This window comes from Nannospalax galili, unplaced genomic scaffold (genome assembly GCF_000622305.1).
Source record: "Nannospalax galili isolate Female #2095 unplaced genomic scaffold, S.galili_v1.0 scaffold298, whole genome shotgun sequence".
Taxonomy (NCBI): domain Eukaryota; kingdom Metazoa; phylum Chordata; class Mammalia; order Rodentia; family Spalacidae; genus Nannospalax; species Nannospalax galili.
Genome location: NW_008344488.1, coordinates 1,350,705 through 1,363,866, shown reverse-complemented (window position 1 = coordinate 1,363,866; position 13,162 = coordinate 1,350,705). Strand labels below are relative to the sequence as shown.

General features: G+C 37.4%; 1 protein-coding gene across 5 annotated transcripts in view; it reads left to right on the top strand.

Annotated features, from left to right (window-relative positions):
• Nucleotides 1-13,162, top strand: part of Pign (phosphatidylinositol glycan anchor biosynthesis class N) — a 171,601-nt gene that overhangs the window by 24,945 nt on the left and 133,494 nt on the right. For all 5 annotated transcript variants that reach the window (XM_017800012.2, XM_029567167.1, XM_017800011.2 and 2 more), the window contains 2 exons: nucleotides 403-519; nucleotides 9,809-9,849. In XM_017800012.2, the coding sequence (XP_017655501.1) occupies nucleotides 403-519; nucleotides 9,809-9,849 (158 nt within the window). The remainder of the gene's footprint in view (nucleotides 1-402; nucleotides 520-9,808; nucleotides 9,850-13,162) is intronic.

Sequence of the window (13,162 nt, the reverse complement as noted above, 5' to 3'; positions counted from 1 at the left end):
TTGCCCTTCTGGTGAATCTAGTCAGCCTATCTAGAGGTCTTTGTTTTAGGGGGGTCAGCTGTTCCTCATCTAGCGGTAATCAGTTGTCAATATTCCTTTGGATAAGATTGGGGTCTGCTGTTCATTTTCCCAGTTCTGTGCTGGTACACCTACCTTTTTTACTTTTCTTTTCTCCACTAGTCACTGAGGAGAGATTCTGATTTGTTTGTTTTTGCCTATTTATGCTCTGACTTGTTTTATGGGAATATTTTGCAAATAAATTGTAATTAAAAGTTGTAAGCATTTAGGAATGTGGAAGCTAGAATCAACTGTAATTGGATCAGTTCTTAAAACAAAGTGTTTATTATTTAGCCATCAGTTAGTTATGTACTTATCTGATTACTCTTGGTATCTTTGTTACAGGTTCCCATGGGGCTGGTCACCCTTCAGAGACTTTAACTCCTTTAGTTGCTTGGGGAGCTGGAATCAAATATCCACAAAAAGTATCAGCTCAGCAATTTGATGACGAGTTTTTGAAAGGTACAAACATTTGTCTTTATTGTTACAAATGTCTCTGAATATTGCATTTAAAAATTAAAATTAAACTAAGTTGAAAACTTTAATGAATTTAAAAAAATCATTTCAATTTGTAGTTTTCAGCTCCTCATTTTGATATTTGTGTTATTGTTGTTACTGTTATAATATATAAATACTACAAAAAGGAGTTGGTTAATTTGATTTTTCTCTTTTTTTGGAGAACCATTTTTTGAACATTTCTCAATGTACTATTGATGATAACTAAGCCTTTCTAAATGTCCTGGGAATGGAATTTTTATCTTGCTTTATTAAATTAATTTAAATAATTTCAGTATGAAGTAAATACAAATAAATAAAGGAGTAAATAATAAATTTGATTACAATTTTCCAACCCAAACAAAATTATACTCCTGGGGCTGGAAAGAGGGCTCAGAGGTTAAGAGCACTGGCTGCTCTTGCAGAAGACCCAGGTTCAGTTCCCAGCACCCACATGATAGCTAACTGTCCATAATGCCAGTTCTAGGCCATCTGATGCCCTCTGGCCTCCACAGGCATTGCATGCACAGGCATACATATGGGCAAAACATTCATACACCTAAAATAAAAATAAATAACACTTTCAAAAAACATACTATTAATTAAAAATTACAGTATCTAAAACAATACATCCCTTAGATAGCTAGATGTAGTACCAAGATATTTCTCTCTGGACCCTGAAGAAGGCAGAAAGGTGCAATGAGCTGTGTACTCAACAGCATGTCTTTATGTAAGTCATGGTGCACTTTTTGGAAGGCAGTTTCTTACACATTGGTCAACATCTATAGAGAACTGACTATAAATAGGAACTATTTATAGAAGGCCACAATAAGGCAGTAGTACATGATTTTTCCAGATTTATTTAAGCATAAATGAAAAGACTCCAGAAAGCTTTTTTTCATCTAGTACATTGTCATTGGGATAGTCCTTGTTTTCCACAGAACTTAATTCTCTAGTACAGGGTTAATCCAACCTGTGGGCTACATATGGCCCAGAATCATGAATGCAGACCAACATAAAATTGTAAATTTATTAGTAAACTTACTTAAAATGTTATAAAGTTTGTTTTGTTGTGAGTTTTAAATTTTATAACCTGATTAAGCTGTTCTTGAGAATGAACTTTGTAGTTGAAACATTGTGTCACAGTGTCTTGGGTGTATATGCTCTTCTAATCAGACCATGAGCTGGAAATCCCTACCAGTAGATTAAAACTATTATAAACAAAAGTTACATATTATGATTAAATGCTATGAGAGAAATTAGAGTGATATGATAAAATAATTTAGGAGGTATAACTCAGCTCTTGAAAATTTTGTTAAAGTATTTAGTAACGTATAGGCAAATGTATATGTAGCTTGATGAAGATGTGTTTGTGTGTATACACGAGGTCACCTATAAGACATTAACAGTATCCCAAAAGTTTCCCTTATGGAGTAGGATTCTTTTTATAGATTAGGCTAATAATAGGTTTATTCACAATGAGGATTGGAGGGAGCCATTGATGGAGAGATTGGTGTAAGAGTGTTCTGGCGTATAATGGAAGAAGCTTAGCTTGTTTGAAGAATATAAGACAGCTGCTGCTTGGACACCACCAGGTAGAAGGGAAATACCATAAGGTGAAAGGCTGGGAAGTGAAACAGAGGGAGATCTTCTGAGACCTCAAAGGCTTTGGTAAGGAACATGGAGTGAATTCTGAGTGTGGTACTATGGGTGCTTATCAGGGCACTGCCAAGATTATAGCTGATGAAGCAGCCATCTGCCCACTCTGTGGTAGGTGGATTGTGGTAGGCAAATGATGTGTTTGTACTCGAGATTTCATTTTGGCATTTGATTTTTCAGTATATTGATGCTTTGGAATCATCTGACTTCACAAGTTACCACAGTGGGAATGCATGTTTTCATATTGATATTAAATATTATAAACTACACACAAAGAGGATGTACATTTTTTTCCTCACTGGGTGATTACTATAAATTTTTGGTAGATGACTAGTAGAATCATGAAAATGTTTTTTCAATTTGTTGGCTCATTAGGGGAAATTTGTCATAAAAATATCTTACAACCCTTTTTTGTAGTATATCTAAAGCATTAAATCAAAATATGGTTTCTCATAGTTACTTGTTTTGATTACTGTGCATTATTCTGATTAGTGTTTACTGAAATGTCTGAATTTGTATATATAGAGAGAGGGGGAGGAAAGAGATAGAGAAGAATGAGGCTATTTTTGAAGGCGGTTTCTAAAAATTAATATTTAGCATACTAAACAGTGGGCTTTATTATGACATTTTTATAGATATTTTTGTGCTTTGTTAGTATTCATTCCCCCTACTGACTGAAGGTAGTTCTTTTAAAAAAGTTACTTTGTGTGTTTTGTGTATGTACATGTGCATGCTCCCCATGGTACAGGTGTAGAGGTCAGAGGACAACTTGTGGGAGTTGGATTTCTCCTTCCTCCATGTGGGTGCTGGGAATTTAACTCTAGTGGTTATGCTTGGTGCCAAGCGCCTTACCAGCTGAGTCATCTCCTCAGCCACCTAAGGCTGTTTTAATAGTAACTTAACATGCTGTTTTAAACATTTGGGGTTCATGATCTTAGGAACATCTCAACTACAATTTTAAATATTTTGTAAACAGCTGTCTACACAGAAAAAGAGAAGCTTGGCTTGACTGGGTTGCCTTAATAACCCTCTAAAGCAGGATTGTGATTGGTGGTAATCATTCTGACAGTTATCATTATACTTTTACTTTTATCTTTATTTCCTTTGATGTTCTGAAACATTCTATCTCCAAATGAATATTCTAAAAATTAAATAAATCATAGCGAATGGTAAATATTTACTTTTCATTTTTCTTTTTAAAATCCTTTAAAAAGGGGGCTGGAGAGATGGCTCAGTGGTTAAGAGCACTGACTGCTCTTACAGAGGACCCGGGTTCAATTCTAGCACCCACATGGCGGCTACGAACCGTCCTTAACTCCAGTTCCAGGGGAATCCGAAGCTCTCTTCTGACCTCCACGGCATTGCATGACACGGGTGCACTCACATACATGCAGGCAATACACTCATACACATAAAATAAAAATAATAAATTTTAAAAATCCTTAAAAATAAAAAAAACCTCTGCCTTTTTAAAAAAAACATCCTTTTCAGAGTTGGTTTAAGAGAGAGTTCTAATATTTATGTTTGCCATGAAGTCTTCAACATTCCTAAAAATAAAATGATTTGTTCTTGTTGAAAGTCCTAACGTCTGGGGGCTAGAGAGATGGCCCAGCAGTTAAGAGCAATGGCTGCTCTTGTAGAGGCTGCTATTGCAGATGATTTGGGTTCAATTCCCAGCACCTATCTGGCAGCTAAAAAACATCCACAACTCTAGTTCAAGAAGAATCTGACTCTTTCTTGTGATCCCCATGAGCATTGCACATTATGGTTACACTTACCTACATGGAGGCAATACACTTGTACACCTGAAATTAAAAAAAGCAAATAAAATATTTAAAAAAAAATTTTATAAACAAGAAATATTTTATTATGATCTTATTAGAATTTAGAGAAAAACCCTTGGGGTAGGCAAGCTATAAATCTTAGCAGACGTACTTAAGAGGAGAATGGAGGAGAAAAGGAGAAAAAGCCATAAAGCCATGCTAGTTTAGAGCCAGCATGGAGGGAAAGACATGTGGCGGACTTGGAGCTCTGTGGTAGGGTGGGAAAGGGAACTTTAGAGAAAAAGTAAAGAAATCTAAGATGTTGGGGTAGCCCAAGGCCTTACAGAAAGCATGGTTAGAAAAAGAAGAAAGGGAGAGGTTACACCATTCTGAAGAATTCAGAAAAGTGGGAAGACGTACAAGGATAGCCCCTGTCTGTGGCCCTGTGCATAAGCACTGCACTACGGGACCCCTAGGCAGGAGAAGTTCACCATCTCATTAATGCACTGGACATTTCACCTATTTCTTTAAAAAAATAGTTTTATGTGTATGAGTGTGTTGCCTGCATGTATGTAAATGCACCTGTGTTCTGCAATGCCTGTGGAGGTCAGAAGAGAGCATTGGATCCCCTGGAACTGGAGTTACAGAAGGTTGTTACCGGCCATGTGGGTGCTGGGAGCCAAACCTGGGCTCTCTGTGTAATGGAAAAATCAGAGACCAACAGCCAAAGTCAGGTGAGGAGAGAAAGTTTAATTTGACACTAGCAGAACTGACCCCTTGAATAAAAGGAGTCAGACCCCTTGTTCAAGTTTTGGAGGATTTTTATACTCATGAGGAATGCAAGCAAATGGTACATAGCATATACATGGTAAGTAAGGTAATGTAAGGTGACAAAGGTAACAGAAATGTGAAAGCCTTAGGCAACAAAGATTTCTATACAGGAATGTGATAGCTTTAGAAAACAAAGACTTCTATCCTGGATAACCGCAGGGGGCAGGGGAAGATTCCTGTTCATGTCCCCATTCCAGAGTTCTTAATTGCCACCACATTGCAAAAGCTTTTAGCATCTGTTAAGCTCTAGTTCCATAATATCCCTTCCTCTTCATTGACATAATCCCTTATGTTACTTAAGAGGAACTTTATAGTATTTTTGACAGTTACCTGGCATCTGATGGCCTCTACTTGTTTTTGATAAATTTAGTGAGTTTATTATACAAGATTTTAACAAGAAAGCTAATAGAACCATGACTACTGGTTCTGTTAGTGAGGCGAGCCAGGGACCGAAGTTTTCCAGGTATTTTTCAGAAAGACTTATTCTCCTCTTTTTAGGCCTTTATTTTCTCTAGTAGATGTATTGCATTTTTCTGACTTGGCCAGATTGATTTGCATGGCCAGGTTGATTTGCATGAAAACAGTATGAATACCTTCCCTTTTATGGTTCTGGCATTTCTATTCTCAAAGGTAGGTTTACTGGCAGATCTAAGGAAAATTTCAGCTCTCAGTTCAGAAAGAAACTGGTCATTTTCTTTTGGGGTCTTTTAAATTGTCTAATTTTTACTTTTTATTATTTTCCTCTGAAGAAATAATCTAGTTTGCCCATGGGGAATCGGGAGGCAGAGCATCCTGGCTTCTTCCATGTTGAACAAGGAGATAGGGTGTGGCATGGCAAATGGAGTACCCCTTCATTGGGTCTACCCGAAAGACCCAAAAGTATAGCTATAGAGAGAAAAGAAAGCCCTTGACTGGTGTCTTTGAAGGAGAAGTAAAGGCAAGAATAGTTAGGCATAAATTACAGGCAGGGAACCAGAAGTCAGAACAGGGTGAATTTTAAATGTCCAAATCCAAGCCCATTAGAATTTCCTGAAGAGGGCTTCCAAGAACATGCATCTATTGGGTTCCTCCTCATTTTTCTTTTGGCCACCGAGGCTGGACTCAAGAATGATGAAGTCAGGATTTGTTTTCAGGCACTCTGATAGCTGTTGGAGTAGCTATAATCAGTCTTCTAGAAAGGGAGAGAAAATGAATTTAGCCATCATTTTAGAATAATGGTAGCTGTAGGTGGGTACTACAGTATTACAGACCAAGATTTGAAATCTTATACCTGAGCAGCATTTTCTTGTTAAGAACAAAATTATTACTGAGAAATAGTTGTCTAAATAACATTTTACCTGGACAATAACAATTTACCTGTGTAATGTCTGGGAAATGTAATCCTTTGGACTCTTAGAGAAATATACTGATCACTTTAATTTTTGGTTATACTTTCTTTTTGGGTGTTTAAGACCATGCATTTGGCCCAAATAAACCAATTAACTTTTCCTTTAAGGTCGGTTGATGATCTGGTTCTCAGGGGTCACATGGGTTTGGGAGGAGCCCCTGCCTCCTTAGGCCTTTCTTTTACCAGTTCCATCTAGGTGAAGATAAGTCAAGAGATCCTGCTCAACTAGGGCTTCACTTGGAAAAATGGAGGAAACGTTTCCTCTGTGTTGACCCTCCTCTTTGCAGACTGGACACTGCTTTGAGTCCCTCTGGTGGGGTCTCTATGACCTCCCTGAGCAAGAGGACAGGTGACTCATCACAGCTATAGGACATATCAAGAGATTCCCATAGTCCTCTGAGACACTGTTGACCTTCCAGGGCAAGGAACAAAACTGTCCCTTAAGCCCCTTTGTCCAGATTAGTATGGGCTTTTAAGTGTGGTTATTAACCATCCAAGAAGGTCAGTTGCACTAGCCTGGTACCTTTAATTACTGTGTAATATAGAGATAAAACTTGAACAAAACCCAAATGTTTTCAATAAACATCGACTGGAAGAGATTTACCATCACAGGTTAACTAGGCACAGCCCAGGAAAGGGACCTTACAACAAGAATTTCTTAAATTTGTCTCAAATGAAGGCTGTTCTGTTACAAACAGAAGCAGTCTCCTTTTAGTTTTCTATATCCTGATTTACAGTTTTCAGAAAGGAGGAGGGAGGTATCATATCACATACCTATGGAAGGAAATAAACTGATCAGAATTCAGACCAACCTTCACCAAAACTGTTCTAGATTGCATACATCTGGTTCAAGGAGCTGGACCTAGTTTTTCTTGAGTCAAATCATTCCTGTTATGGGCAAAAGAAAGTGCCAAAAGTAACATTTGCATAATACATAGAAACATAAAAGGCATTTACATAATACAGAGAAACATAAAAGACATCTTTGGTAGCCATAGGTAACCCAATACTTGTCTGCATCTATTTAATCCAAATCTGTAACCTGTTGTGCATCACAAGCCAGGAGTGGACTGAAAATTAACAACTCTGTATCTTGATAAACCTGTTCAGACCTTTAATAAAGTTTGCTTAAAATAAATTTCTATTCTGGAAATATCCTGTCATTTTAATCTTTATATATAAATCTTTACTACTATAGTTCTTTTTAAATGCAGGAGACCATTTGCAATTAGGGCAGAATTGCATACAACTGGCTGGGAAGAATGGCTGGATACTCAGGTGAGGGTCCAACGACCCTGCTTATCTCCCCATTAATGAAGGAATAACAACTGTCAACAAACCCAATTGTGATGACCTTTTGTAAGCAGGCACAGCTGAAGTCATGAAGATGGTAGTTCTTTGACTTAGAAGAGTGCAGTGCAGCATCATCTTAGTAAAAGAACATGGAATCTAAATTATATATATTAAGATAATACAATGAGTTAATATTACCCATGTACACACTGTGCTTTAAGTTCCCAGGTAGACCTTATAGAAAACACAAAACTACTACTAACTTTGTGTAGCTCAGAGAATGGTCTGTCAAAGAAGGTGTATAAACATAAGGTAAAGAGAAGCACCTGGCACTCAACCTCCAGCATAATCACCTAAGGAAAACTGCGCTATAACCCTGCTCAGACTTTAATAAACCATTTTAATAATACTTATAAACACATTTACCAAGCAATTAATATTTTATTTCATATTTATAAAGAGATGAACAGTTATCTTAAATATATTATTATAATGTATCAACTTTGATATGTCCTTGTGAGCCTTGAAGCAGGCTTAAATGACCAAGTCTCCTTTAAAGCTTTAGAGATATTTTACATAGACTTGGAAAATGTGTATTTTATATAAAACATATTTAAACACAGATAAATTGCACCCTGGAGCAGAAGCAATCATTAAAATTAATTTATATTTTTCAGTAATAGGAGCCATGTTGTAGTTTAACAATTTCAGATTACACAAGAACTTTTATTATTTAATAAATGTTCCCTTAGTATTAAACATAAGTCTACACATTCACAACAGTGTCATACAATAAATACTGTGGTTAGACACAATGTCACGACAAACCAGTTTCAAAACCAAGACCGATTACCTTGATGAAATTCTGATCAGATGTATATAAAAGAAACTCTTAAAAACCAGCAGTACTTTACATACACACACACACACACACACATGAGAATCTCATCTCAAAAATGGCTGTGCTGAACAAAGCCATACACAGTGATGCTAGCTAGACATACGGGTTTTCACTTGAAGAAAGCATTTTCTTTCTCTTTTGTTAAAAAATATTTTATTATTTTTATTTTATGTGTATGAGTATATTGCCTACATGCATGTGAGTGTGCCTGTGTCATGCAGTGCTGCAGAGGTCAGAAGAGGGCATCAGATTCCCCTGGAACTAGAGTTAAGGATGGTTCATAGCTGCCATATGGGTGCTGGGAATCGAACCTGGGTCCTCTGCAAGAGCAGTCAGTGCTGTTAACCACTGATCCATCTCTCCAGCCCCTGAAGAAAGCATTTGCAGAAATATTGTTTACATTTTAATAGGGTAAATATTTCTAACTGGGTTTCAGACTCAGCAAGTGATAGAAAACAGAATCATACATTTCATTTGCACTCAAAGCTAACCATAGCCAGAAGTTACTGTGTGATTAAAACAAGCTAATGTTTAAGTAGTTTTCATTAAAGACAATTCCATGAAATGAGAGGGTGCAAGGAATGGGATGGTAAGAAGTATTTAGTCTTAATAAGGCAATACAGAATCAATCCATTATTAAAGACCATTTAAGATTGACAATACCAGAAGCATAGAGTATAAGAAAATAGTTTTCATGAGTATGATTCAATGACAGCTGTCTACAGTTAACCCTTTCCCGTAGTAGCATGCAGGAGCTTAGAAAGAATGAGAGCTGAAAGCACAAGAGCACAGCACACAGGGTCAGAGGAGCCAGCAAGCCAAGTCTGCAGGGCTGGCGGTCTGTGACAGCAACAGCTCAGGCTCAGGGTGGTCCTTTGCTTCCTATGAGGAAGCAGGGAGGGGGAAAGACTGGGAAAGAAACAAATCCAAAATCATATCAACTGCCCAGCATCTAAGACACACTGTAGAGAATAGTTGTGCATTGATTCTCAGAGATGTCTAGAGGTTGCTCAGAGTAAGAATAAAAGCACATGGTAATTTTTACAGGATAAACATAATAATGTTTATAAGTAGTTATTCTGAACACATTGTAGTTGTCTTATTTTGTCTCAGGCTGTTCTGGAGGCAAGAGACTGTCTCAGGCCATCTTGCTGATCAGTTCTTACAAGGTACTACTCCAGAAGAAGCCATGTGCTACTAGGTCTAACCCAGTATCCTCTAGCCAGGGAAACAAAAGCACCGCTGCCTTCTCCAGGAGCCTGGGGAGCTCTTCCAGGTATCCGAGTCCTCCATTCAAGCCAAACTAAGATTCCTGGTTTCAATAACTGATAGGAGTTTTAGGAATAGCTAATATAAAGGCAATTCAGTGCAGACAAATATTTAAAAAATTTTAACATCTGGTCTTGTATCTGTGTCTTTCAGAATGGAAATTGGAAAACTGGAAGAGACAAGATGTTAATCAGGTATCCATTTCAATTTAATTGTTATTTCCTCTAAGAAATTTAGATGAAAATATGCAAAAATATAGTAATAATAATAATAGCAAAACATTTTCCAAACATATTTCAGTTACAAAGGAGAAACCTTTTAATACAAATGTTTTAGCCTAACCCGAATCTCTTTTGTTTATTAACAAAAACAAAGCAAAAACCCCCTCAATTAAGTAGGCCTTTGTGATGACTGTGGGTAAAGTGCTTGCTGCATAAACTGAATTTGATCCTCAGAACCCACCTACAGGTGGAAGGAAAGAACCAACTCCACAGAGTTGTCCACTGACCTCCACGTGTATGCCATGGCATGTGCCCTCACCCTATCATACACACGCAAAATAATAAAATAAAATAAAATAAAATAAAATAAAATAAAAACCCTCAGTGAAAAATAAAAGACTCCTTCCAGAGGGCTAAAGAAATGGCTCAGTGAGTAAGAGTGCTTGCTATGAAAGCAAGAAGATCTGAGTTCAAACTTCAGTCCCCATGTAAAGTCCTAGCATGGCAACATGTGCCTGTAACACCAGCATTAGGAGGCAGAGACAGGCAGATCCAAGGATCTTGCTGGCCAGTCAGCCATCCTAGCAGAAACAGCAAGCTCTGGTTCAGTGAGAAACCCTGTCTTAAACAATAAGGTGTAGAGTGATAGAGGAAGACACCCATCCTCCTCCTCTGACCTTTCCTTGCCTGTGTATGCATACACACCCACATATATGTGTATGTACACCACCACACCCTTCCCAGTACTCCTTCCAGGTAACAGTAGTTATGTAAATTGAAATTTATATGCTTACTAAGGTGATTTTCAGTAATATTCTCATTGCTAACATTAAGCACTAATGCACTAAAACTACACTTAGGTTTTACTTTCCTTTATGCTTTATGTCATTACTGTTTCTTTTATTGAGATATAGTTGAAACTTGTTTTAACTTTTTTTGAGACAGGGTCTCCCTATAGCCCCAGCTGTCCTGGAACTCACTATGCAGACCAGGCTGGCCTTGAACTCACAAAAATCTGCCTGCCTCTGCCTCCGAAGTGCTGGGATTAAAGGCGTGCACCACCACACCCGGCCCTATTAACATATATTTTACCTTTCACTATAATTTTTACCTAACAAACCTCTTTGCTAATGCAGTGGAAAGAATGTGACAAAAGTATAAATTACATAGCTATAGATCTTTTGTTACAGAAAATATGTGTGCAACCCAGTAAAGCTGGACTATGACTATTATCTGAAAATACGTACCACAGGGTTGTTGAATGTATGCTATCTAAGCAGCTATCTTCACTGTTTGCAGAAGGCATGCCATCACAGGGTTGTGGTTATCAAAGTGGCAGATTTCTTGCCTCTAGGTCATATACAAGATGACTTTTTCTTACTATGGAGGATAGACTAAGGTCTGGGGTTTCATAATAAGAATAGCTTTTTTCCTCTTAGAATTGTTGCAAAATAACCAAATAAATGAAGATATATAGAATTGAAGTATCTGTTTATTAATTTATAATTTAAAAAATAAGTCAAAGGGACAGAAATTGTCACGAGCCGGGACTCTGTCCAGCAGAGTCCGGGAAAGACGACACAGACACCAAGGTGAGGTTCAGGCTTCTTTTTTTTTCCTTCCTTTATTCTCTCTTATATTCTCTTCATTATCTCACCCACTATGATGCTGCGCTCTATTACACACTTCAGTTCTTTATATAGCATTTCCAACAGCCCTCCCCCCAGCCAGGACCAATCAGGGCACACACACGTGCAGCGGGCAGACAGAGTGCAGCTCATTAGCCATGTAGCAGATCATCAGGCGGCAGCACCTGTTCGGGCTCACCATGCTTCAGAGAGTTGGGGTAAACAAGCGAGGATCACGAGCCTTGGCAATCAGCCAGGAGTTGAAGTAAACAGCACGAGGTTTGACAGCCAGCCAGGGCGCCATCTTTGGCTGGCTCGGCCGTACTCGCTTCCCACAGTGACTAATACAAGTCCATTATTTTATGTTTTAATTTTAAAAGTTCTGATCAGATGCCTCAGTGGATAAAAATTTGCTGTGCAAGTGTGAGGACCAGAGTTCATAGTCCTAGAACACAAGTAAAGTTGAATGTCGTAGCTCACATTTGTCATTCCAGTGCTCCTATGACGAGGTGGGAGATAGAGGCAGAAGACTACTGAATTTCATCGGCTAGCTAGCATGGCATACTCAGGAGCCAACAACAAAAACCCCTTAAACAAGGTAGAAATCAAGGGCTGACACCATAGTTGAACCATTTTTCTTTAGGGTTAGTAAAAGGAAATTCTTTCTCAAGAGCAAATGGTATGTTTGCTTTTCTTTGAGAAATGTTTAACTTTCTTGTACTTTTTACCTTGCCTGCAGGGAGACTTGCTGTAACTTTATTGCTTAATTATAGCAATGGTATTAATCTCCAGTGTTGGAATGTTCATTTTCCTGCTTTAGTCTTTTACATTTGTTATATTATTTTTGTTTGTCTCCTCCTTTTTGTGAAAAGCCATGAAGTTCTCAGGGTAAAAATGAGGAATGAGAATGAAAAAAAATTAATGTACAAATAAATAATTGGAACGACTGATCTTGGAGGAAAGATCCAGAGATAAGAGCATGACCACCCATGGCACCCTCAAAACTCAAAATGATTGGTACCTTCACAGAGAGGATGAAAATATATTTCACTTACTGTGTTCTCTACATAAATATGGCTTTGTAATGTGTATATGAAAAGCAATATTTGTGAAGATGAGGTAAGAATTTTTTGAAATGTTGACATAAATGAGGCTTAATAACATGATAAAGCATGGAAAATTATAAATGTTAGCATACATATGTTTACATACATACATATATTTAGTGTTTTGTGACTATGTACCAAATAAGGATGACATCATTCAAATATCTCTGTGTTCTTTAAGCAATCCAAGGTGGAACATTCAGTCATAACCAATGATTGACTATTTATATTTAACATATTAACTGAAGCAGTTCATCACCCTTTATTCCTATATGATTATAGCTATGGGTGAAAATAATGCCAGATGATTAGTGAAAGATCATCCATGTTCCGTAATTAGTCAAATTCTTATGAATTAAGAGTTTCAGTAACAAAACGAATAGTTGGTAAATTCATTACTCCTCAAATTCTAGGTCATACAATTTGCTGTGACCTAAGATTTGGCAAAATGTGTAAAAAATTTATAGCATGTCAAAACTTAACATGATCTTTAAGGGATTCATATAGTAATCAAGGCTAACTTCATGGTTGGAAACAGTTGATGTGTTTTGT